The 19544-nt window shown below is 41.0% G+C and overlaps 1 protein-coding gene and 1 long non-coding RNA gene across 5 annotated transcripts in view; one reads left to right on the top strand and one right to left on the bottom strand.

The window, feature by feature from the left end:
* The window catches only part of LOC135243992 (uncharacterized), a 118250-nt gene extending 111996 nt beyond the window's left edge, over positions 1–6254 (bottom strand). The window contains exon 1 of the long non-coding RNA XR_010326869.1: positions 5960–6254. This is a non-coding gene — a long non-coding RNA (uncharacterized LOC135243992). The remainder of the gene's footprint in view (positions 1–5959) is intronic.
* LOC135243987 (NACHT, LRR and PYD domains-containing protein 12-like) overlaps positions 1–19544 on the top strand; it is a 92473-nt gene that overhangs the window by 31293 nt on the left and 41636 nt on the right. The window contains exons 10-13 of one of the 4 annotated variants that reach the window (XM_064316149.1): positions 11429–11602; positions 14064–14225; positions 14869–14915; positions 15099–17733. The exons of the other annotated variants lie outside the window; for them this stretch is intronic. Coding sequence (XP_064172219.1) covers positions 11429–11602; positions 14064–14225; positions 14869–14915; positions 15099–15682 — 967 coding nt within the window. The 3' untranslated portion in view covers positions 15683–17733. Of the gene's footprint in view, positions 1–11428; positions 11603–14063; positions 14226–14868; positions 14916–15098; positions 17734–19544 lie in introns of those variants that run through there. 4 annotated transcript variants of the gene reach the window in all.

Genomic DNA, 19544 nt, shown 5'->3' with positions numbered 1-19544 from the left:
TTAGGGCCTGCCTCCAGCCCAGCAGCACCTCGGAGGTATACCGCCCCGACCGCACCCGAAGGCGAGTGCCAAAATCCCCCACCTGGTCCAACTCCCGGCCAGCCGTGCCCACAGCCTGCCGTAACTTAATAGTCTTAGAAGCACATAGCAGTTCAGTTAGCTGAGGAAGGGCCTCACAGCACACATCCAGCTGGGACCCATACACCAACGGCTCCTCCAGGAGCCAGAAAGTCAATGTAGCGGACCCTGCACGGCAACGTTTCAGGAAACCCCATGCACGCAGCAGGCCATGGTAAAACACAGATAATCCACTCAGTGTAGGACCTTTGTAATCCATAAGAAAGATTGATGCATCAAGACCCAGCCCACCTGCCCTCTGAAGGATTGCACAGGCTAGGGGCCTCCAGACTAAGTTCGCTGGGCCATAGAGCAGCCTCTGTATGAACTGCAACCGGAAAGCAGCCCCCCTGCTTCCCAGGTGCACCAGCCCTTGGCCCCCTTCTTCCTTGGGCATATACAGCACATTCTGTGGAACCCAGTGTAGTCGGTCCCAGAAAAAGTTCACCAGCACTGACTGAACCCTCGCCAGTAGCCCTTACGGGGGGTCCACACATGCTAGGCGATGCCACAATGCAGATGCCACCAGATTGTTGATCACCAGTGTCCTTCCCCGATATGACATTTGTGGTAGCAGCCATTTCCACTTCCTCAGACGGCCCTCCACCATTTCTAATACACCTTCCCAATTTTTCTTTACCATGTCATCATCTCCCAAAAAAATACCCAGATACTTAATGCCCCCACGAGTCCACTGCAGCTCCCCTGGCAGCGTAGGCTGCCCACCCCTCCAGCCTCCCACTAACAGTGCTTCACTCTTGCTCCAATTGATCTTTGCAGATGATAACACCTTGAAATCATTAACCATGGTAGTTAACACATCCACATCTTTCTGACCAGAGATCATAACAGCAAGATCATCTGCATAAGCTGACAATTTTACAAAAGCTGGGCAACCTGGAATTTTAAAACCTGTAATTGCAGTCCTTATCCTGTGCAACAGGGGCTCGATGGCCAGCAAGTAGAGCATTCCACTCAGTGCGCACCCCTGTCGTATTCCCCTACACACCTTAAAAAGGGCACTCAAACCACCGTTTACCTTCAACACACTCTCAATGTTCTGATACAACACCCTAACCTTGGCAATAAAACCATGGTTGAACTGGAAGGCCTCAAGGGTCTTCCAAAGGTACTGGTGTTCCACCCGGTCAAAAGCCTTTTCTTAGTCTAAGAAAATGAGACCAGTGTCAATCCCCAATTGTCCAGAGAGGGCCAAAACATCCCGAACTAAGGCTGCATTGTCAGTTATTGTCCTGCCACGCACACAGTAGGTTTGGTCAGCACCAATAACCTGCCCGATCACTTTCTTCAGTCGGTTAGCCAGAGCCTTGGAGAGGAGTTTGTAATCGGTAGAGAGCAATGTCACGGGCCGCCAGTTCTTTACCTCCTTAGGGTCACCCTTTTTTGGCAGCAAGTTCACAACCGCCCTCCTGCAGCTCAACGGCAGTGACCCTCCAGCCAGACTGTCATTGAGCACGGATAGCAAGTCTTCACCTACCACCTGCCAGAAGCCCTTGTAAAATTCTACTGGCAGCCCATAAATTCCAGGGGCCTTCCCACTCGCCATGTCCTGAAGTGCTGTGTATAGTTCCTGCTGAGATAGAAACCCCCCTAGATCCCCACTGGCATGAACGGTTGGAAGCCCGTCGTAGAAAGCATTTGCTATATCTGCCTCCTCTCTATATTCACTCAGATAAAGCTCTGAAAAGAACTCCACTGCCTTCCGTCGGATTGCAGTAAGCTCTGTGAGCTCCTGACCTGTGATGGATTTCAGACAGTGAATAAACCGACTCTGACCACTTTTCTTCTCTAAGCCAAAGAAAAACTTTGATGGGGCATCCATCTCTGGTACATTCTGGAACCTTGACCGCACCAGTGCTCCCTGAGCCCGTATGCCCAGCAGGTCAACCAAAGACGTTTTTTTGGCTTTGAGGACACCAATTGTTTCTCTTCCTCCAGAGGTCTCCACCAAAGCTTGGAGATCCTCTATTTCGCTCTCCAGTGCCTTCATAGACTGGGTGATGTTTCTTGTGACATTTAGAGTGTATTGCAGACACAACTGCTTAATCTGTATTTTACCACAATCCCACCATTGTTGCAAAGAGTTGAAAGTATGTCTTTGCTTCTTCCATGTAGCCCAAAAAAATTCAAAAACCTCCCTAAAATTAGAGTCGTGTAGGAGTGTATTGTTAAAATGCCAGTAAGCACTCCCAGTCTTAAAAGATTGGATGGAAAAAGTCCCTGTCACTAAGCTGTGATCAGAAAAACCCACCGGGGTTATAAAACACTGTTTTATTGCACTAGCTTGATGCTCAAACACATATATCCTATCTAATCTAGCCATTGTGATTGAATTTCCTCTAGTGTGTGTCCAGGTGTACTGCCTATGCTGTCCATGGACACGCCTCCAGACATCACACAGCTCATGTGTCTCAATAATTTGACAGATCAATCTGCTGGAAGGTGCATGTGGTTCTGTATGGTTCCTATCCAATGTGTCCTGCACTGTACAATTAAATTCTCCAGCAACATACAACAAGTCATCAGTGTTACATTTAGCTATTATTTCATTAAGCACATTCAGAAAAATCACCCTCTCTGGTCCATATATTGGGGCATACGCATTAATAAAGACCATGTTGAAGTGATCAAACTTTGCAACCACCTTCAAAAGTCTACCTCTAACCACCTCCTCTACAACATAGGAGAGTGGCGAGAAAGACCTTGAAAACAAAATGGCCATCCCTGAGCTATTTGAGCTCTTATGGCTCAGAAAAACCTCACCCTCCCACTCCTTCCCCCAGTCAGCCTCATTACCAGTATCACTGTGTGTCTCTTGAGCAAAGGTAACATCAATGTGTTTTTGCTTTAATAACTGTAAAAAAAAATTCCCCTCTTTCTACCATCCCTCTTCTACCGTGTTGCTATCTTAGCCTCTGCCATGTATGGTAGAGTGATAAAGAACAAATAAAACAGCACTAGAAACACTGAACAGAGAAAAGGGGGAGTTTGCCTTCTGCCTAAGTATCATCGTTTAGCTTGATTTGTTCCTTAGCCCCTTGTTCGTTCACCTCCTCCCCACCCATGCTATCTGCTTGAGAAGCCCCTTGTTCATTCGCCTCCTCTGCCACCTTCTCCCCCCCCCTTTTCCTACAACCACTTCTGTTGTTTCAGACACAACATTATAAGTATTATCATTACCCCCCTGATCTGAGTTTGTTTGCTCTTCCCCTGCCCCGCAAGAAGACGGGCCAGCAGGCTCATCTGCAGCAGGCTCCCTGTTCAGACAGGATCTAGCTAAATGACCCACACAGTTGCACACAAATCATCTCGAGCTATCAGAAGTCGCATACACAGTATAATCAAAATTGTCAATCCTAAAATTGAACGACATGGAGAAATGATCCGTATCATCATTTAGAATCATGTGCACTTGACTTCTGAAAGACATAACGTGCTTTAAAAGCGGGGACTGAAAACCACCGGAAAGTTTCTTAATCGGGTAACTATTTTACCGTGACGTGACAACGCTTGCGTTAGCATTTCATTGGTAACAATAGGCGGTATATTTGACAAAGTAATCCTTCTCGCCGGGTTGACGAGAGGAAGCACCACGGTAAAAGTTTCCTTAACAACAATTCCATGTTCAACTACGGCATTAACTTTGTCAATGCTGTCGAGAAACACCACGATTCCTTTATTCATTCTTGACGCGAACTTAATACACTCGTGTCCAACCACCTCCGCTATCGCTAATATGCACTCTTCTACCGAGCACGGCACACTCGGGGCGGCTTTAATGCCATTTCGCCAAGTGAGCCGCTCACCACCTAGGGACGCTGGCATACCGACCAGCAAAGCTGGTCGCCCTCTTTAAAAAAGCGTTGCCTACCTACTAGTAAACAGCGCTTAGGAACAGTATAACAGAGAGAAAAAACAGTACAACTCCTGAAAGACCCTCACCGGTGCGAAATAAAGGAAAGTTTGGAAAACTCACCGACAGTCGTGCTCCAGCCACTCTCACTCTCAGCAGAGAGAGAGAGAGAGATTTAAACTCCTTTTATTGGGACATTGTTCAACCACAGAAATTACTGTACTTCAAAATAAAAATAATAGACAAGCAACATAAAGAGATAAACAATTAAAAAAACTAACCACAGGCAGAAAAGAGAGAATAGATAGAGAAGAGAGAGAGAATTTTTTTTTGGAATTTTTATCCATCCTTTATTTCTACACTCAACACACCACTGACATTACATACCTTACATTACATAAAAAACAATACACCAATAAATCAAAGTTCAAAACTAACATTAAAACCACAAGTCTACCACAAAAACACTGTTAACAAAAAAAATAAATAAATACATTTAAATAACTTAGTCATGTTCATCCTATTCCATCTGCAAACAGTAATTAATTTCCTTCCACTGAACATGAGACACCCTTAAGACACCACACACTCTGAAACACACTCAAACTCTCCATTACTTTGTGATACTGAAACTCCATCAACACCCTATGCCTGATCATACCCCTTAGCACAACCACCACATCTTGCCTATCTCCTCCACCAATTGTGTTTTTGCGACTTGTGTAGATTGCCATCTTTGCTTGCCCCAAAATGAAATTAATAAGTCAATACAGTAGCCTACATAACTTAAGGTATGATTTTACCCAAAAATCCAACATACCTGACACAAAATAACAACCGCAAATCCACGTTTCGGTGCCTGGATTTGAGTTGTTTCTGCGAATTGCAGCGATGCATCACTTTTCTTTTGCTTCGGGCAGTCTGTAAAAAGATTTCTTGTTGAATGTCCATGGACCACTGGTTCTTTAGTAAGTTGTAAGAATCACTGTCGAGTCCAACTGCCTTTAATTTAAGCAGATAATCGTTTGTTTTACTCCCGGTTTTGCAGTTTCCTCTACTAAAGTCAGCCATGTCGCAGCATGTTTTGCCACTCAATCCCGACTGAGGGGCGTATTCCGGTGGGAAAGTGACGTCAATGCATACCCTCTATTGAAATATATTTTTCGCAATCAGACATGAATTCATTGGAAATTTTTGGTGTAAGATTTTTAATTTGATCAATAAATGTATTACAATGCGTTTGATTAAATTCTGACTTGTACAAATTGCCATAAAAGTTGCTGACGTATTTTGCGATATGGGCCAGAACTGACAATTCCATTTATTCTAAGGGTAGATATATTATTTATTTTCCTATTTCTCTTTTCTAATGCAAAGAAGTAATATACTCTAAGGTACTGCGCGTGTTGAGGGCATCGAGATACTAGAACTGGACACAGCGTCCGCTTACCGGTTTCATGGATTTCAATGGGAGCTGCTGAAAGCGCATGAAGCCAATTCATGGACGCAGCCATGTTTGATTATGGGCCGTTGGCACCAGGGCGTGCGCACTGGGTACCTAAACGTGAAGGATCACGGTAAACGCAGAGCAATGTCGTCATAGACATAGGGTGTTTCTCAATACGCGTTCTTGTCTGTACTTGTGTCCTTGTGAAACGTCATCTTTTGCGGCCCAAGTACTGTTCCAATACTGAAGTTCGCATTTCGCCAAGAACGGTTAAAATTCCCGGAAGTGTTCTTGACACGCCCACTTTACCGAGGATGCATCGGTTGGTAACTTGTATGAACTACTTTCGTCCCACAATAGGCCTATTTCACATTTCCGGGTATGTAAACCGGATGTAGGGGTCTTTCATTTCCGGTTATCTTAACAGCCACCAAAACAATGGCAGCGACGAAGAGCAACCAGTTTTGTTGCGTTCCCCTGTGTGCACAACAAAATGTAGGGTACAGTCTCTGGGTATGTACCAAGCGGCCAAAACCAGACTTCGTTTTTGAAGCTCATTTCCTGGTGTTGTAGTTCCTGGTTGCTCACTAGCGCCACTACGGATGGCTCCAGTATAGGTGTTTTCATATCCGGTTTCCATGTAAGTCTACGGTACAAATGCGATCAAAATACAAAGTCAATAATTTTTTCTCACAAGAACAAATAGTCATAATAGGTGTATTTTATTGGTCTTATGACTGTCCATGGGTCGATTTCATGATTTGTTGCGTCATTTGGGCACAGTGTCAATATTTGTTCTGGACCAATGAGGTACAGCTTGCGTCACTTCCGGATTACTGCGGAGGACTCAGCTACAGTGGGGGCTACAGTCTATGGTCACTGGGGTGGGCGGTGGCGCTTCTTGGCCTTGCCATTGCGGCTCCGGCTACGGTCCGCCTGTGCTAAGTCTGAAAATGCAGGCATCCCATTTCGTGGTGATTTCATTATGGCGTGTGCTATTTACAGCTGCTCTAGACGACCATAAAATAATCCTCCTCTTAAGTTTTTCGGTATCCGAGTCATTTTTACTATTTCCTTTAGCCTACTTAACCAAATAATTACTTGGCAGAAAGCGTAATCAGCTTGCTATATTTGGTAGTCCAGTAGTAGCCTGTGCTAAAACAGTTCGCAACTTCGGCTACCAAGCCATTTGACTAGCTAGCTAACCTTAACCGGCAAACATTCAATCTGTCAAACGTGTTTGGCGGCTTGTCAGTCGTGTACATTCCGTAAATGTCTACCTGGGCCATGCTTCACGCATGTGACAAAGCTACTATAATCCCGATTTTGGGATAAACACTTTTTCAGTTTCACGAAGCGAATTAAGAGTTTCAAGGTTCATTTGCTGAATATACAACACACGATGAAATCACACACACAGAATTTAACGAAATTAACCATCTTGGCATTTAGAAAGGAACATGTTTTTAGCATTTAAGAGACCGACAAGCTAGGCATTTAAGACAGTGGTTCTCAGAATCGGTTCTGGGGCTCCTTGCGTATATTGGCTTTTCTCCATTGGTTTTGATGATTTACAAGAAAAAAATAATAGCCTAATAATAATTAGAAATTCAACGTAGGCTACATTATTTTTCTTCATGCACCAGGTGGAAAACTTGCCGTACAAAGTGCGTTGTCATATTTACACGCCTGCAGATCAGTTATTAAAATACTTGGTAGATTTGTTAATCACCGCTGAGTGTTAATTTTTGTTCGGTAGAAAGTGATTTGCGAACGATCGGTCAGCTAGCGTCACCCAGCAAGTGAACACCACAAACGGCGATGGAGTAGTAGCAGGCTCATTATCTGACTGGCGAAAACCTACGACGATAACTTGCTCGGTTAACAGATCTACCAGACAGTTATACGAAAATTTGCCTAGTCAAATCACCAGTAGCCTACACATCTCCGATTGATTGACCATCAGTGTAGTCAATGTTCTTCCCCTGTGGTTCATATTGCTAACGTGTGAGCTAACCACGGACAGCCTACCTAGCTCACTGGCAAGCTGATATGCTAGCTAAGCATATTCGTTTTGCTGAGAAACATAAATTGAAGATAACTGAACATAGCCTAATTGTATTTTTTTAATGTCATACATAACGTGATTACATGACACAGTACAGTCACGGATGGAAATTAAACTCCGTAAACATCTGATAATATATTTTAAAACATAACGGCAGACAGTCAGCTAGCCTCGTTCAGGTTGAGGGGCTTTTCCGCACCGGACTGTCAATCAAATTGTAAAAATCACAAGACCGCTTAACTCTATGGTTTTGGCTCCAAATCGAGAAAATGGCCGCGCCCGCCATTGAGCTTCAAAACGTGTTTTAGAGACCCACGGAGAGTCAATGGGTGACGTCACAGTAGCTGTGTCCATATTTTTTACAGTCTCTGGTATGTACACTATCCGGAAGCCCAACATCCCACAATACACTGCGGTAGGGCTTTACGTTATTTTTCAACAAAGATGGCGGTTGGAACACGTAGCAGTAGATACTTGTATAAATGCAAGTTGTCCATAGTTATGTCAAATCATGAATTATATTCATATTCGATACAAAAAAGTCACCAGTTTTCATTAGAGTGCCAAGTGTAACTTTAACAGTTAACCAATGTTTTCTTGGAAGTCATGTTTTGATTTTTAACGAATTAAACTGAACATTAGCTGAAACATTTTTCATTAGAACAAGCTTGATTTCTTGCTATTTGCTTGCTAGCTAACATGAGTAGGATTGAAAGCATCATTTATAATTTATAAAGGCTAGCTTTGCTTGTTAACTAGCTACCAATGTTTTCTTGCAGCATTAAATTTGTGTTTTGTTTTATTATTTTAATACATAACATATTAAATGACCAAATTGCCCCAAATAGTTTCAGGCTAACCATTTGCTTTCTAGCTATGTTAAAAACTTGCAAGAAAACATTGGTAGGTAGTTAACAAGCAAAGCTAGCCTTACAATCAAGGTTATTTGAAGCTTACAATCCTACTCAAGTTAGCTAGCAATGCATTTATTCCTTATGACAATGAATTATTTTCCACCACGTAAGTAATTCAGTTCATGTAAACGTTCATACACACTCATCTCTTGAGCGGCTAGCAGCGAGCCTAACTATCGAGATTCTAAGTAACTGGACATAAAACTTTTTTTTGTACTCCACGTAGATCATAAACCCTTGAATATAAAAACGACTCATTGAAATCGGTTGAGAAATATAAACGTCATAGTGCTTTTTATCCAGAAAAACCGCAGCTCACCCGTTTATTTGTATTTGTTTACAGGCCATTCTTGCCTGGACCAATATGGCGGCGACGTTGACGTACGATCCAAGGCCAATGCGGCGTCTATGTATATGTCTAAGGACCTTTTACAGTCTCTTCTATGAACCCGCAGGGGTGCGCTTCGAAGAAGTCAGACGAACTGAGTACCGTGAAATGAGCGACAGTAAACCGGCAGATTCGTCGCGAAAGCGAGAAACGCGTATCTCAAAGTTTATTTTCAAAACTAGCGACTAGCAACTTTGACATGTAAAAATACTCCTACGTTATAATTATAATTCCAATTACGTTTCTGGAGTAAAGTTTACATGTAAAAGCAATGTATTTTTATAAAGCTTTTTAAAATTTTATTTCTGCCATGTTGATTCTTGGAAGTGCAGTAAGTCTAAATATGAAATACCATGATCTCGCTTTTTAGGATAATATAAAACTGATTCCAGCATATTTGTCGTAATTAATAGGTCATGTTACCACTGAGGTGTTCTAACAACTCTAGATGATAGCTTACTGGCTAATTGTTATAGGATAAACTATGTGGCATGGGTTTGTAAGTACCCAATAAAATGTCCAGTGCTAATTAAACTCTAAATAGATAACATTTGGAACCACATTCCAGAGTCAGACCAAAAGTTATCTGTTAAGACTTGAATTAACAATGGACATTTACTGCGTACAACCCTTCACTAAATTGATATGATGTCAAAGATATCAAATAAACATGATAGAAAATTTGATCGAAAATGTTGTGGTTCAATTAAACAGTGTATTCCTCTCTACTGCTAGTATAGGTCAATGGACCATATCTGAGTGGAGGATCCAAGGTTTTCAAAACACCCCCATATCATTGAGACAACATGTCCAGGGGAGGCAACAGAGCATTATATAAGTTATGCTTATATCAGAAAGCGTTTGGGATTTAACTGAAGGAAATTTGCTTATGTACTGCATGCTTATACCCCAGCCATGATATACACCTTTACAAACATGTGTTAATACTGTCCTATTCTCCTTGCCATACTAGTGCAATATCCAGCCACATTTTCATATTTATTTGTTTTAAGTTGCATAGTTGATGTTACAAGGTAGCACAGAATGTTGAAGTAATGCATTTTAAGTTACTCTAATTCTTCCCTTACCATTCAGTTAAACTCATGTACTGATGTAATGTTGTACTGGATATTGCAATAATAATTAAAAGTAATGGGTGTATTTTATCTTTAATTCTCCATTTAAAATTTAGCATTGTCATTGTTGAAATGCAGGGAAAAAATAGAAAAAAGGAAGACATATTTGTTTGTAATTAATATTAGTGTGGTTCTAACTGAAAGTGAATCGTTTTACAATGTCTGTGTTTAAAATCGAAGTTGTTTTAATATTGTACAAATAGAAAACGAATAGTTCATATTTTAGGACAACTGCAGTTCGATTTTTCCTTAATTAATTTCATTTTGCTGAACGTAATAGTGGTTTAATCGTTGTACTTTTATTTTGCAATTTTCAGACCCGCGCTAAAGTCCTTACTGTCGCTAGCTTCACACTGCTGACGAACTGTGGCTTTGCTGGCTAGATGCAGGATTCTTTGTGACAAGGCCAATTCAAATGTGGTTTCTAACATTTCAGCAAGTTAAAGTTAGAAATAAGGCAGTCAGTATTTTTATAGAAGCAATCGGCAAGACTGTACATTAGCTAGCTAGCTAGATACGTACTTATGAAAAAGTTAGGCAGAGCTAGCAAGACTGAAATGCACTGTTCATGGAACCATCCCGAATCAGGGTTGCATAGAGTATTTCAAAGCACATGTCTTTTTCTCATGCTTGAGATTTAAGCATTTTAACAAAGAGCATGTTTTCTTCTCAGGTGAAGGTAAGAATATGGGAGTTAGTCATTAGCCTACACATGAAAACTGTTAAAAAAAAGACATTTCTAATCACTTACATGTCAGGGTATATAATGTAAAACAATGATTAAACAGCATATTCTTCCACAACAGGTGCTTTAGTCCGTAAATGACCTCCCTACGGTTCCTAGCTATTCCTAGCCAGCGTGACCCTGATCTCAAGCATAATACACCATTGTGAAAAGCGATTGCAGACAGGAACAGCTAGCTAATATAATTCACTTCATTTATCTGCTTGATTTGTCTTGAATGCCTGTTAGGTACATGAGAGAAAAGCAAAAGATTTCATCAATCGAAAATAATAAGATAACAGTATTGTATTTGGCTAATGGGTTTCACATGTACATTAACAGTTTTATTTTTCTGTTCATAGTGACGAATATTGAATGCTTTTAAAATGTATAGATGTTTGTGGACCAAAGTGCATGTCTGGTGAGGTAAAGTGCACCACAAAAATTCTGTTTCTTGCATTTGCAGGTGAAATTTCTGTTTGCAAATCATCATGGAAATGGCCTGGCAATGTAATCCTAGCAGTATGCTCCGAACCTTGATTTTTAGTTTTTTTGTTGTTGTTTGTAATAGAGCCCAGTAATGGCTTTAGGCTTTTGTGGATTAGTTGAAATACTTGATGAGGCTGATTTACACAACCCCCTCCCAGTTTCTGTATACATCTTTAAATTGTCTGTGTGTGTGTGTGGGTGTGTCTGTGTGTGTGTGTGCATGTTGTGCATGTGTCTGTATAATGTGTCTGTGTGTGTGGCTTCTCCACAGGCTGGGTTGGTGTAATCTCACAGAGGGCTGCTGTGATGTTCTGGCCTCAGTCCTGCGTTCTCCTCACTCAGAGCTGAGAGAGCTAGAGCTCAGAGACAACGAGCTGCAGGATTCAGGAGTGAGAGCGCTCTCTGCTGGTATGGAGGACTCACACTGTAAACTGCAGAGACTGGGGTGAGTACAAACACAAACCCCTTCAATCAAAAAGGGCTCCCATGTGACACAATACAGGGCGAATGTTAATGTTTCTAATGTGAAAACAGACCCTCCACAGAACTGAAACAGCATGTTCCTGTTCTTCCTCTTGGTCGAATAAGACTCTACACACATTTTAAAGCCTGACATGAATTAGACAAAACATATTTTTGGGAAGTATCAAATCAAATAGTTTAAATGTGTACATTCCTAAAAAATGAAATGACTGAATTACATTGTCCTTATGGGTTATATTCAACTGTATAAGGTGTGTAACACACTGCTATGTGTTTGACACACACAGCCCTGTTAGTTTATATTAACCCCTTAGCGCACATGCCAATTTTTGCCAATCCTTGCCCATTTAGGGGGTACCCTATTTAAAGCCTTATAACTCCAGATGTGAACACCACAGAGACTTGAAAAATGGCTTAAATGAAGCAGGATATTTGTACAATTTACAATACTAATTCAGATTAGTTCATATTCATAATTTTGGAAGAAATAAAGTGCTACAAATGCAATTGTCTAGACAAAAAAATCAAAAATGCACTTTTTTTGTTTGCAGTGAAATACTGAGAAATTGCATATATACAGCAGGTTAAACTATACATGTGCTGGATCAAAAACTTCTTGACCACAAGTTCATAAAATCTAAGGGTGGATATGTAGAACTACTATCGATTTATGAAGCAAAATCTAAGCAGGAAAAGGTTTAAACTACCCCTCTGCAACCGATTGAAATTTAAATCTGTTTGGGCCTGTTTATTATGATTGAGGTGTTTATATGGAGCATTTTCATTCTGCTTGGGCTTTTAAACCGATTTTAATCGGAATATTAGGCTCCATGTAAACCCAGCCACTGTTGCATCATTTTCAAGTGGGATTTTCAAGTTTTCCATCATTACAGTTGTCAAAAATATCTAGGATCCCAGAAACATATCCAAAATCTCTCCAAAAATGAATAAAATGCTTTGTGTCCATTATAAAGCATATAAATGAGCCTGTTTTGAAGTTTTAAGATGGAACATTGCTATCAGGTTAAAAAATAATGCAAATATTGTCACACAATGCGGTACAGTACCTAAATGTGTAATAATTAACTCTTGTATGTATTTCTATACTCTGTACTCTAGTATGTTTTCTTGTATGGGGATGGGACGACATGAAAACAATTTTCAACCGTCCACCACATTTTGGCAATGCTCCAACTCTCACATTATCACTGTTGCATGCTTCACAAAAACTATTACACTACTAACTAACGCTTACATTACAGTGTGAAATATCCACATTATATAATACTGCTAACCTATTTAAAGACACTCAATTTAAAAAATAACGTATATAACCGAAGTATTTTGAGCAGTAATACTTACATAGCAATGATGAAATCTTATCTGTTTTCAGTAGATGGAGACAGAGACAGTAAATAAATGATACTGTTCTATCCGCTCCTGTCTTACAAACAGCAGCGTTTCGTTAGCAGCATCTTTGTTTTACTGCTACCACAGAGTGAATGCGTAATTGAATGCGATGATAAGAAAATGTCCGGTTACGCTGACCTATAAAACGCTATTCCAAAAGAAAAATTAGACATGTTATACATTGTTAGAAAGCTTGTACTCTCACCTTCTAAATAAATGAATTGTTAATCAAGCCAGACTGTACTAAAAAGGGCGATAACGCCGTAAACAACAGGGGTGGTATTACGCACAGCTATTTTGGAAGATACCCAGGCGTCACGAATGCGCGTATCTTTCAGAAAGGGATTGTCCAAGACAATGTATGACCACTCAGTCTCAAAAGTGACATCTCTATGCGTAAAACCAATGGTAAGGTTGTATATTTATTCAATATGTAGACCCAGATATTGTCTGTAGAATGACATGGTATCATTTTGTTATTCAGTGAGCAGCGTTTACACTGCTGTATTGGCATATCTTAGGGCTGTTGTCGAGTTTATCTTGTTGCTATGACGAAATACGATTTTTTAGTGGTGAAAGAATATTTTTATGAATGCCAAGATAGACAATATTGTCCATTATGTCATGCATGGGAGGTGTAGTTGTAGATGAGACTGCAGGGAGGGGGGCATTTTAAATGCACGACCAGAGCGACAATGGTGGCACTGCGAAACTCCGTAATCGGCATAGTTGTTATAGTTTCGTAAGTAGATGGTACACTACAACACGTTTCTGTTTTTAACTCACTGAATGTCTGAGTTCAGTAATCTGGGCACCCCTGCGTGCCGACCACTAGGGGGCTTGCACAAAGGGGTTAATGTGTGTAAGGGGCGTAACACACTGCTATGTGTTTGACACACACAGCCCTGTTAGTTTATATTAATGTGTGTAAGGCGTGTTACACACTGCTTTGTGTTTGACAGCCCCGTTAGTTTATATTAATGTGTGTAAAATGTGTGTCCTTCTCTCTGCAGGGTGTCAGGCTGTAGAGTCACACAGAGAGGCTGTGATTCTCTGGCTTCTGCTATGTGTTCCAACCCTTCGCATCTGAGAGAGCTGGACCTGAGATACAATCACCCAGGAGACTCAGGAGTGGAGGCGCTGTCTGCTGCTAAACTGGACACACTCACACTTCTGTAAGTACAGAGTTTCCACACTGCACCTCACACACACACACGCTCTGGATGACACTGTACAAACCGCCGTTAGTCTAGAAGGTTGGGGATCTACAGTGGAGGGTGCAGCACGGGGTCACTGCAGTAAATAGTTTTATTTCTGTTATGGACTCTCTTCTTTTTAGGGAAGTTTATTTTGGTTTCTGGGGGAAACATTTACAAGTGAGATTTTTAACCTCGGTTTCCCACACAAAGATAGATAAGTACTAGTTAATTAATTTAGTTTTGGGGAAAAAATGGCAGTTTCTACAAGTGAGAGAAATATGATTGGTGGAGGGAACAGACAAGATGGTTGTAGTTGGGTATCTAATCAGAGACACAGTGATGGTGGAGTTTCAGTATTACAAAGCAATGGAGAGCTTGAGTGTGTTTCAGAGAGTGTGTGTTATGCGTGTGTTTAGTGGAGGGGTGGGAGCTATTTTTGCACATGGAATAGGGTGAGGGAATGTAATACGTTTCCTTTGTGACATATTTGTGTTTTTCATATGATCTTGGTTTTGAGTTTTATTGTGTCGTTGTTTTTATTTATGTGATGTCATTGGTGTGTTGAGAGTGGAAATAAAGGATGGTTAAAATTCAGAATTCTGTTCTGCTGTTCTTACAGTGTGGACCATGGAGGAGAGAACAGGACCAAACCAGGACCCAGAAAATGTGAGTGTGTATTGACACAGAACACTTTCCATAGATACACACTGCTCTGTGCGTGTGTGTGAGTGACTTTACACACAGAAACGCATATGTACATACACACACACAGTTACTATCACAGCTCTTTCTCTCTCACACATAATGAGGTGAATATTAATAATGATAATTAATGTCTCTGGTGTGCAGACGGCTGTCAGCTCACACTGGATCCAAACACAGCGCACAGATACCTGTTTCTGTCTGAGGGGAACAGGAAGGTGACACACACACCGGGGAGAGAGAAGCAGCCATGTCCTGATCTTCTGGAGGGACATGAGTTCTGGCTCCAGGTTGTGTGCAGAGAGAGTGTGTGTGAGCGCTGTTACTGGGAGGCTGAGTGGAGTGTGTCTGAGTGGGGAGAGGTTTCTATAGCAGTGACAGGTAAAGTAGAGGCTTCTCACTGTGAGTTTGGACAGAATAAAAACTCCTGGAGTCTGAAGTGCGTTAAACACAATTACTCTGATGAACTCAGTTGCTCTGTCTGGCACAATGAGAACCGAACAGACATACCTGCCCTCACCTCCTCCTACCGCAGAGCAGCAGTGGTGTTGGGTAAAAGTGTGTGTGTGTACAGGGTAGGAGTGTGTGTGGACCGTCCAGCCGGCACTCTGTCCTTCTACAGCGTCTCTGACACACTGAGCCTCCTGCACAGATTCCACACACACTTCACTGAACACACACCCCTCTGTGCTGGATTTAGTGTGTGTAACTCCTCAGTGTCCCTCTGCTAACTGGAGTGGAGACACACACACACTTACGCGCGCACACACACACACACACACACACACAAACTTACACTTTATCTCACAAACACGCACACACTCTCACACGCATACACATACATACACATCTTAGCTAGCTGAGCCAGGAACTAAGCAGCTTACTGTCACAGAGAACATAACACACCAGTATATAATGTAAAATACCAGTCAACACAGGAAAGTTGTAACTTGCTAACCAGTAATGATATTGGTCAGACCAGCGATACTTCGGCAAGTGGACGATGGGCTCCTCCCTATAGCCGGGTTCCTCCTGAGATTTCTTCCCATCGGAGAGTTTTTTCTCGCCGTCATTTTGAGGGTTTCGTCCCCACTCATGTGCTTGCTTTTTGGGGGTTCAGGCCTGGTTTTTGCTCTTCTGCTTGGTTTCTGTCACTCCGTAAATCCTCTTTGTGACAGTTCTCTGTAAAAAGCGCTATACAAATAAAAAATGATTTGATTTGAGCATACACCAGTGCAGGGCCAGCCCAAGGTTTTTGGGGGCCCTAAACAAAAAGTCTATATGGGACCCTCTGTTTTGGTCGAAAACCACCAATTGAAATGTATTTAGATTAATGAAAAAGTGAAAATAGTGACACAGTTTTTGTTATTTTGGTTCTGTACTCTAGCACTTTGAGTTTGAAAGGATACAGAACCAAAACAACAAAAAATGTGTCACTGTCCAATGAATTATGGTGCTCACTGTAACTAGTATGAAGCTAACTGAATTACACTGCACCGCCATCTAGTGGCTGTATGAGAACACCACAATTGATTATTGCCAATGTCTGTTACTGCAGACTGACATTTGATTTTTTTATAACCAAAAATCCATCCATTCATTTTATTTTTGCACGCTTTTGCAATTATTGTCTTACACTTTATTATTGTAACAATGATAATAATTGCCTGATATATTAAGTTGTTTGGTGTAGCATAATAATTTAGATTTTCCATCCGGAACCATTCCCATGCTGGCTGGCGTACAGCATTCCTGCACCACATCTACAGCACCTGCTTGTCACTGAAGTGGCTTTCCACTGTCAGTGCATATTTAACATTTCTAATAAAGAATTCCCTACTCATTGTTGAATGACAGAATGGTCCTCAAGCTTTTCAGTACCTTTTGCACAGTGAAGTCACCAGATGTGACATGCAGTAGGATGTCTGATCCTCTACTCTTGAGGGGGTGATGGGGCACCTCTTCAGTATAGACCTAATCTGGCCCTTAAATCTGTCCTTTTCACCAGCAGCATGTTGGCCTTGGTGTAACTGGCCACACAGGACTTTTCATGGGACTGAGATGGAATGTGCATCTGAGCCACAATACAAATCCCTGCTCATTTCATGGTATCAGGGTAAGCCAGTCTGTCCTTCCAGATGATGTCAATGATCTTCTGAAGTCTCCAGAGATTTCATGTGGTGGCTATATGTGGTCCATGTATCACATCCATACAACAGGGTGGAAATGCAGACTGCTTGGTAGATAAGAACTTTGGGATGGAGATTTATGTTATTATTATTATTTGTTTTAAAGATAAGGAAAGGAAAGTGGTACAGTCTCCCCAACTTTCATATTTTTTGCTTTTGTCAGACAGAAAGAAAAATAAGGTTGTAGTTCCTTTAAACTGCCGCTAGGTTTGGTACTGGAACTTCAGTTTCAAACAGAGTTTTGGTTTAATGGGACTGTGAGCTTCCAGGCTGGTACCGTGATCTAATGTCTGTGCTGAGACAGTTAACAAAATCGGCAGAATAAGTATAATATATATATACCCTTTAAAGGAACTACAATCTTATTTTTCTTTCTGGTACACTATGTACAATCATTCAGTTACAGGCCAAATACATACTCTTTTGTTTACAGCTCACTGATACCATGTCAGCTGATGAGATTTTTGTGCTCAGTCAATCTATTTCATTATACCTGGCTGTATTTTAAAGGCCTTTTTGACTAATCATTGTTCATAATAATGCTGATGGATTTATCAAGTTGATTGTCCATACATTTTATTACAAATAAACTGCAGCTGTTTGTACTCAATTCAGTTTTTATTCTTAATTGCGGCATTGATCTGACATATAAAACATCAAGATACAGCTCATAAAGGTCTATAAAAGCTGCCAAGTATCAATACAAATACAAGTTAGTGACTCAAACAGAAAGACTGTTCGTCTTTGGCAAGGCTTGGAGACGATCATTTCAAGGTGAGATCAACAGTGTCGACAGTTATGAGAACTTGCCAGACCAACTGAACTCGTTTTACACCCATTTTCATGCCAAGAACACCGATTCCCCGCCCCTTCAACCCTCCTGCCCTACGTTCACAAACCCTGGTTTAGGACACACAGCTGCCTGCTCTCCAGTGTGTGCTGCTACACAGTATGGTTCACAGAAACAAACATGCAAAATGCTAACCGTGTTTTCCTACATCTGTTAAAGTAATTTGAATCTGTTTCTTTGTTTTGTCATCAGATCTCTAATTTGGTTTCCTCAAATGTGTAAATGTTGCTTCAGCAGACTCAAATCCCTAAGTGTAGGTGTAAAAAACACATTTAGAGAGTCCAGGAAGCATTGATACAATTTTTCAAATGTTGCGTTAAAAGCATTTATAAATTTGTGCGCAATGTCATCAACAACCCAGCCCATACCTGTTTATCAAATACATTCAAACCAACCAGAATGAGCCGACGTTCAGAGCAGGAATGCTGTTATGTGTGTTTTGTTGATGTGATGATATGAAGAAGTCATAAGAGAAAAGCAGAATGGCTCTAAGATGGTGTTTACTCTGCTCCTGTTGTCTGTCATTGTGAAACAAAGCATTTCAAACTGAAACGTCATTTTAAAGACGGAGGAGAAAGAAGAGGGAAGAGGGAGAAACTGAATAAAAGAACGGAGTAAGTAGCCTGTTGTGGAGTGTGAAGAGAATAGAAACTGGTGAAGGGCTGTGGGGACGAATGGGAATCTGCAGCTATAATCGCAACAACACACATAATTCAGCAAAACAGGAAACGGACAATAAAGTGCGCGATTTAGGTGAAAAAGGGTATTTTCAAATTTCCCTTTTTTAAAATTATTTATTTATAACGTATTTTTGATATTTATGACCATTTTACCTGCCACGGAACACGAGCTGCATTCCTATTATACTGGTCTGGGCTGCCGTATTCAAATTACACACAGATATAACCATAGATGATAAGCCTAATAAGCTGAAATGTGCAGGGAACGTGCACTGACAAAAGTAACCCCAATACATCACAGATCAAATCAAAATATATGGATAATATATATGGAATATGCCATTTGGAATACTTTTTATGCAATTATGGATCATTTCCAATTCACATTAAGTAGTAAGGTTAAAAACGGAGTAGGCTATAGGAATAGGCAAGTTTGCGTAGGCTATATTTCTCGCGAGCTGTACGTATTTGTTAAATGCAAAGGAGATTTTTTTATAGGTTAATGTGCCGTTGAAAAACTTTAAACATGCAAAGTAAAGTTAACGTTGCCAAATAATTTTCTATGAAACGCAATTTTCAGAAGGCTAAAAAATTGTAAATAGCTATAGGCCACGTCTACAGGCAGCAAACATTCAGGTACTGGCAGGAAGACGTTCGTTAGTTACCTGGCTAATAATATATAAAATACTGTAACGTAACTGAGTTAACGTCACAATTCTCCATAGAGAACGAAGCTGGAAATTAAAACGTTGTCACCTGATGGTCCCTCACACAGAAATTCACACAATTTGATACTCGCAGGGACAACTGCATGGGAAACGAAGCTCCAGATTTAATCTTCCCTTCTTGGAAAAAAGCTTCCGATCAAAGACAC

The sequence above is a fragment of the Anguilla rostrata genome, chromosome 17 (assembly GCF_018555375.3).
Source record: "Anguilla rostrata isolate EN2019 chromosome 17, ASM1855537v3, whole genome shotgun sequence".
Lineage (NCBI taxonomy): Eukaryota > Metazoa > Chordata > Actinopteri > Anguilliformes > Anguillidae > Anguilla > Anguilla rostrata.
Note: the sequence above shows the minus strand (reverse complement) of the source record. Positions and strands in the feature narration are given on the sequence as shown.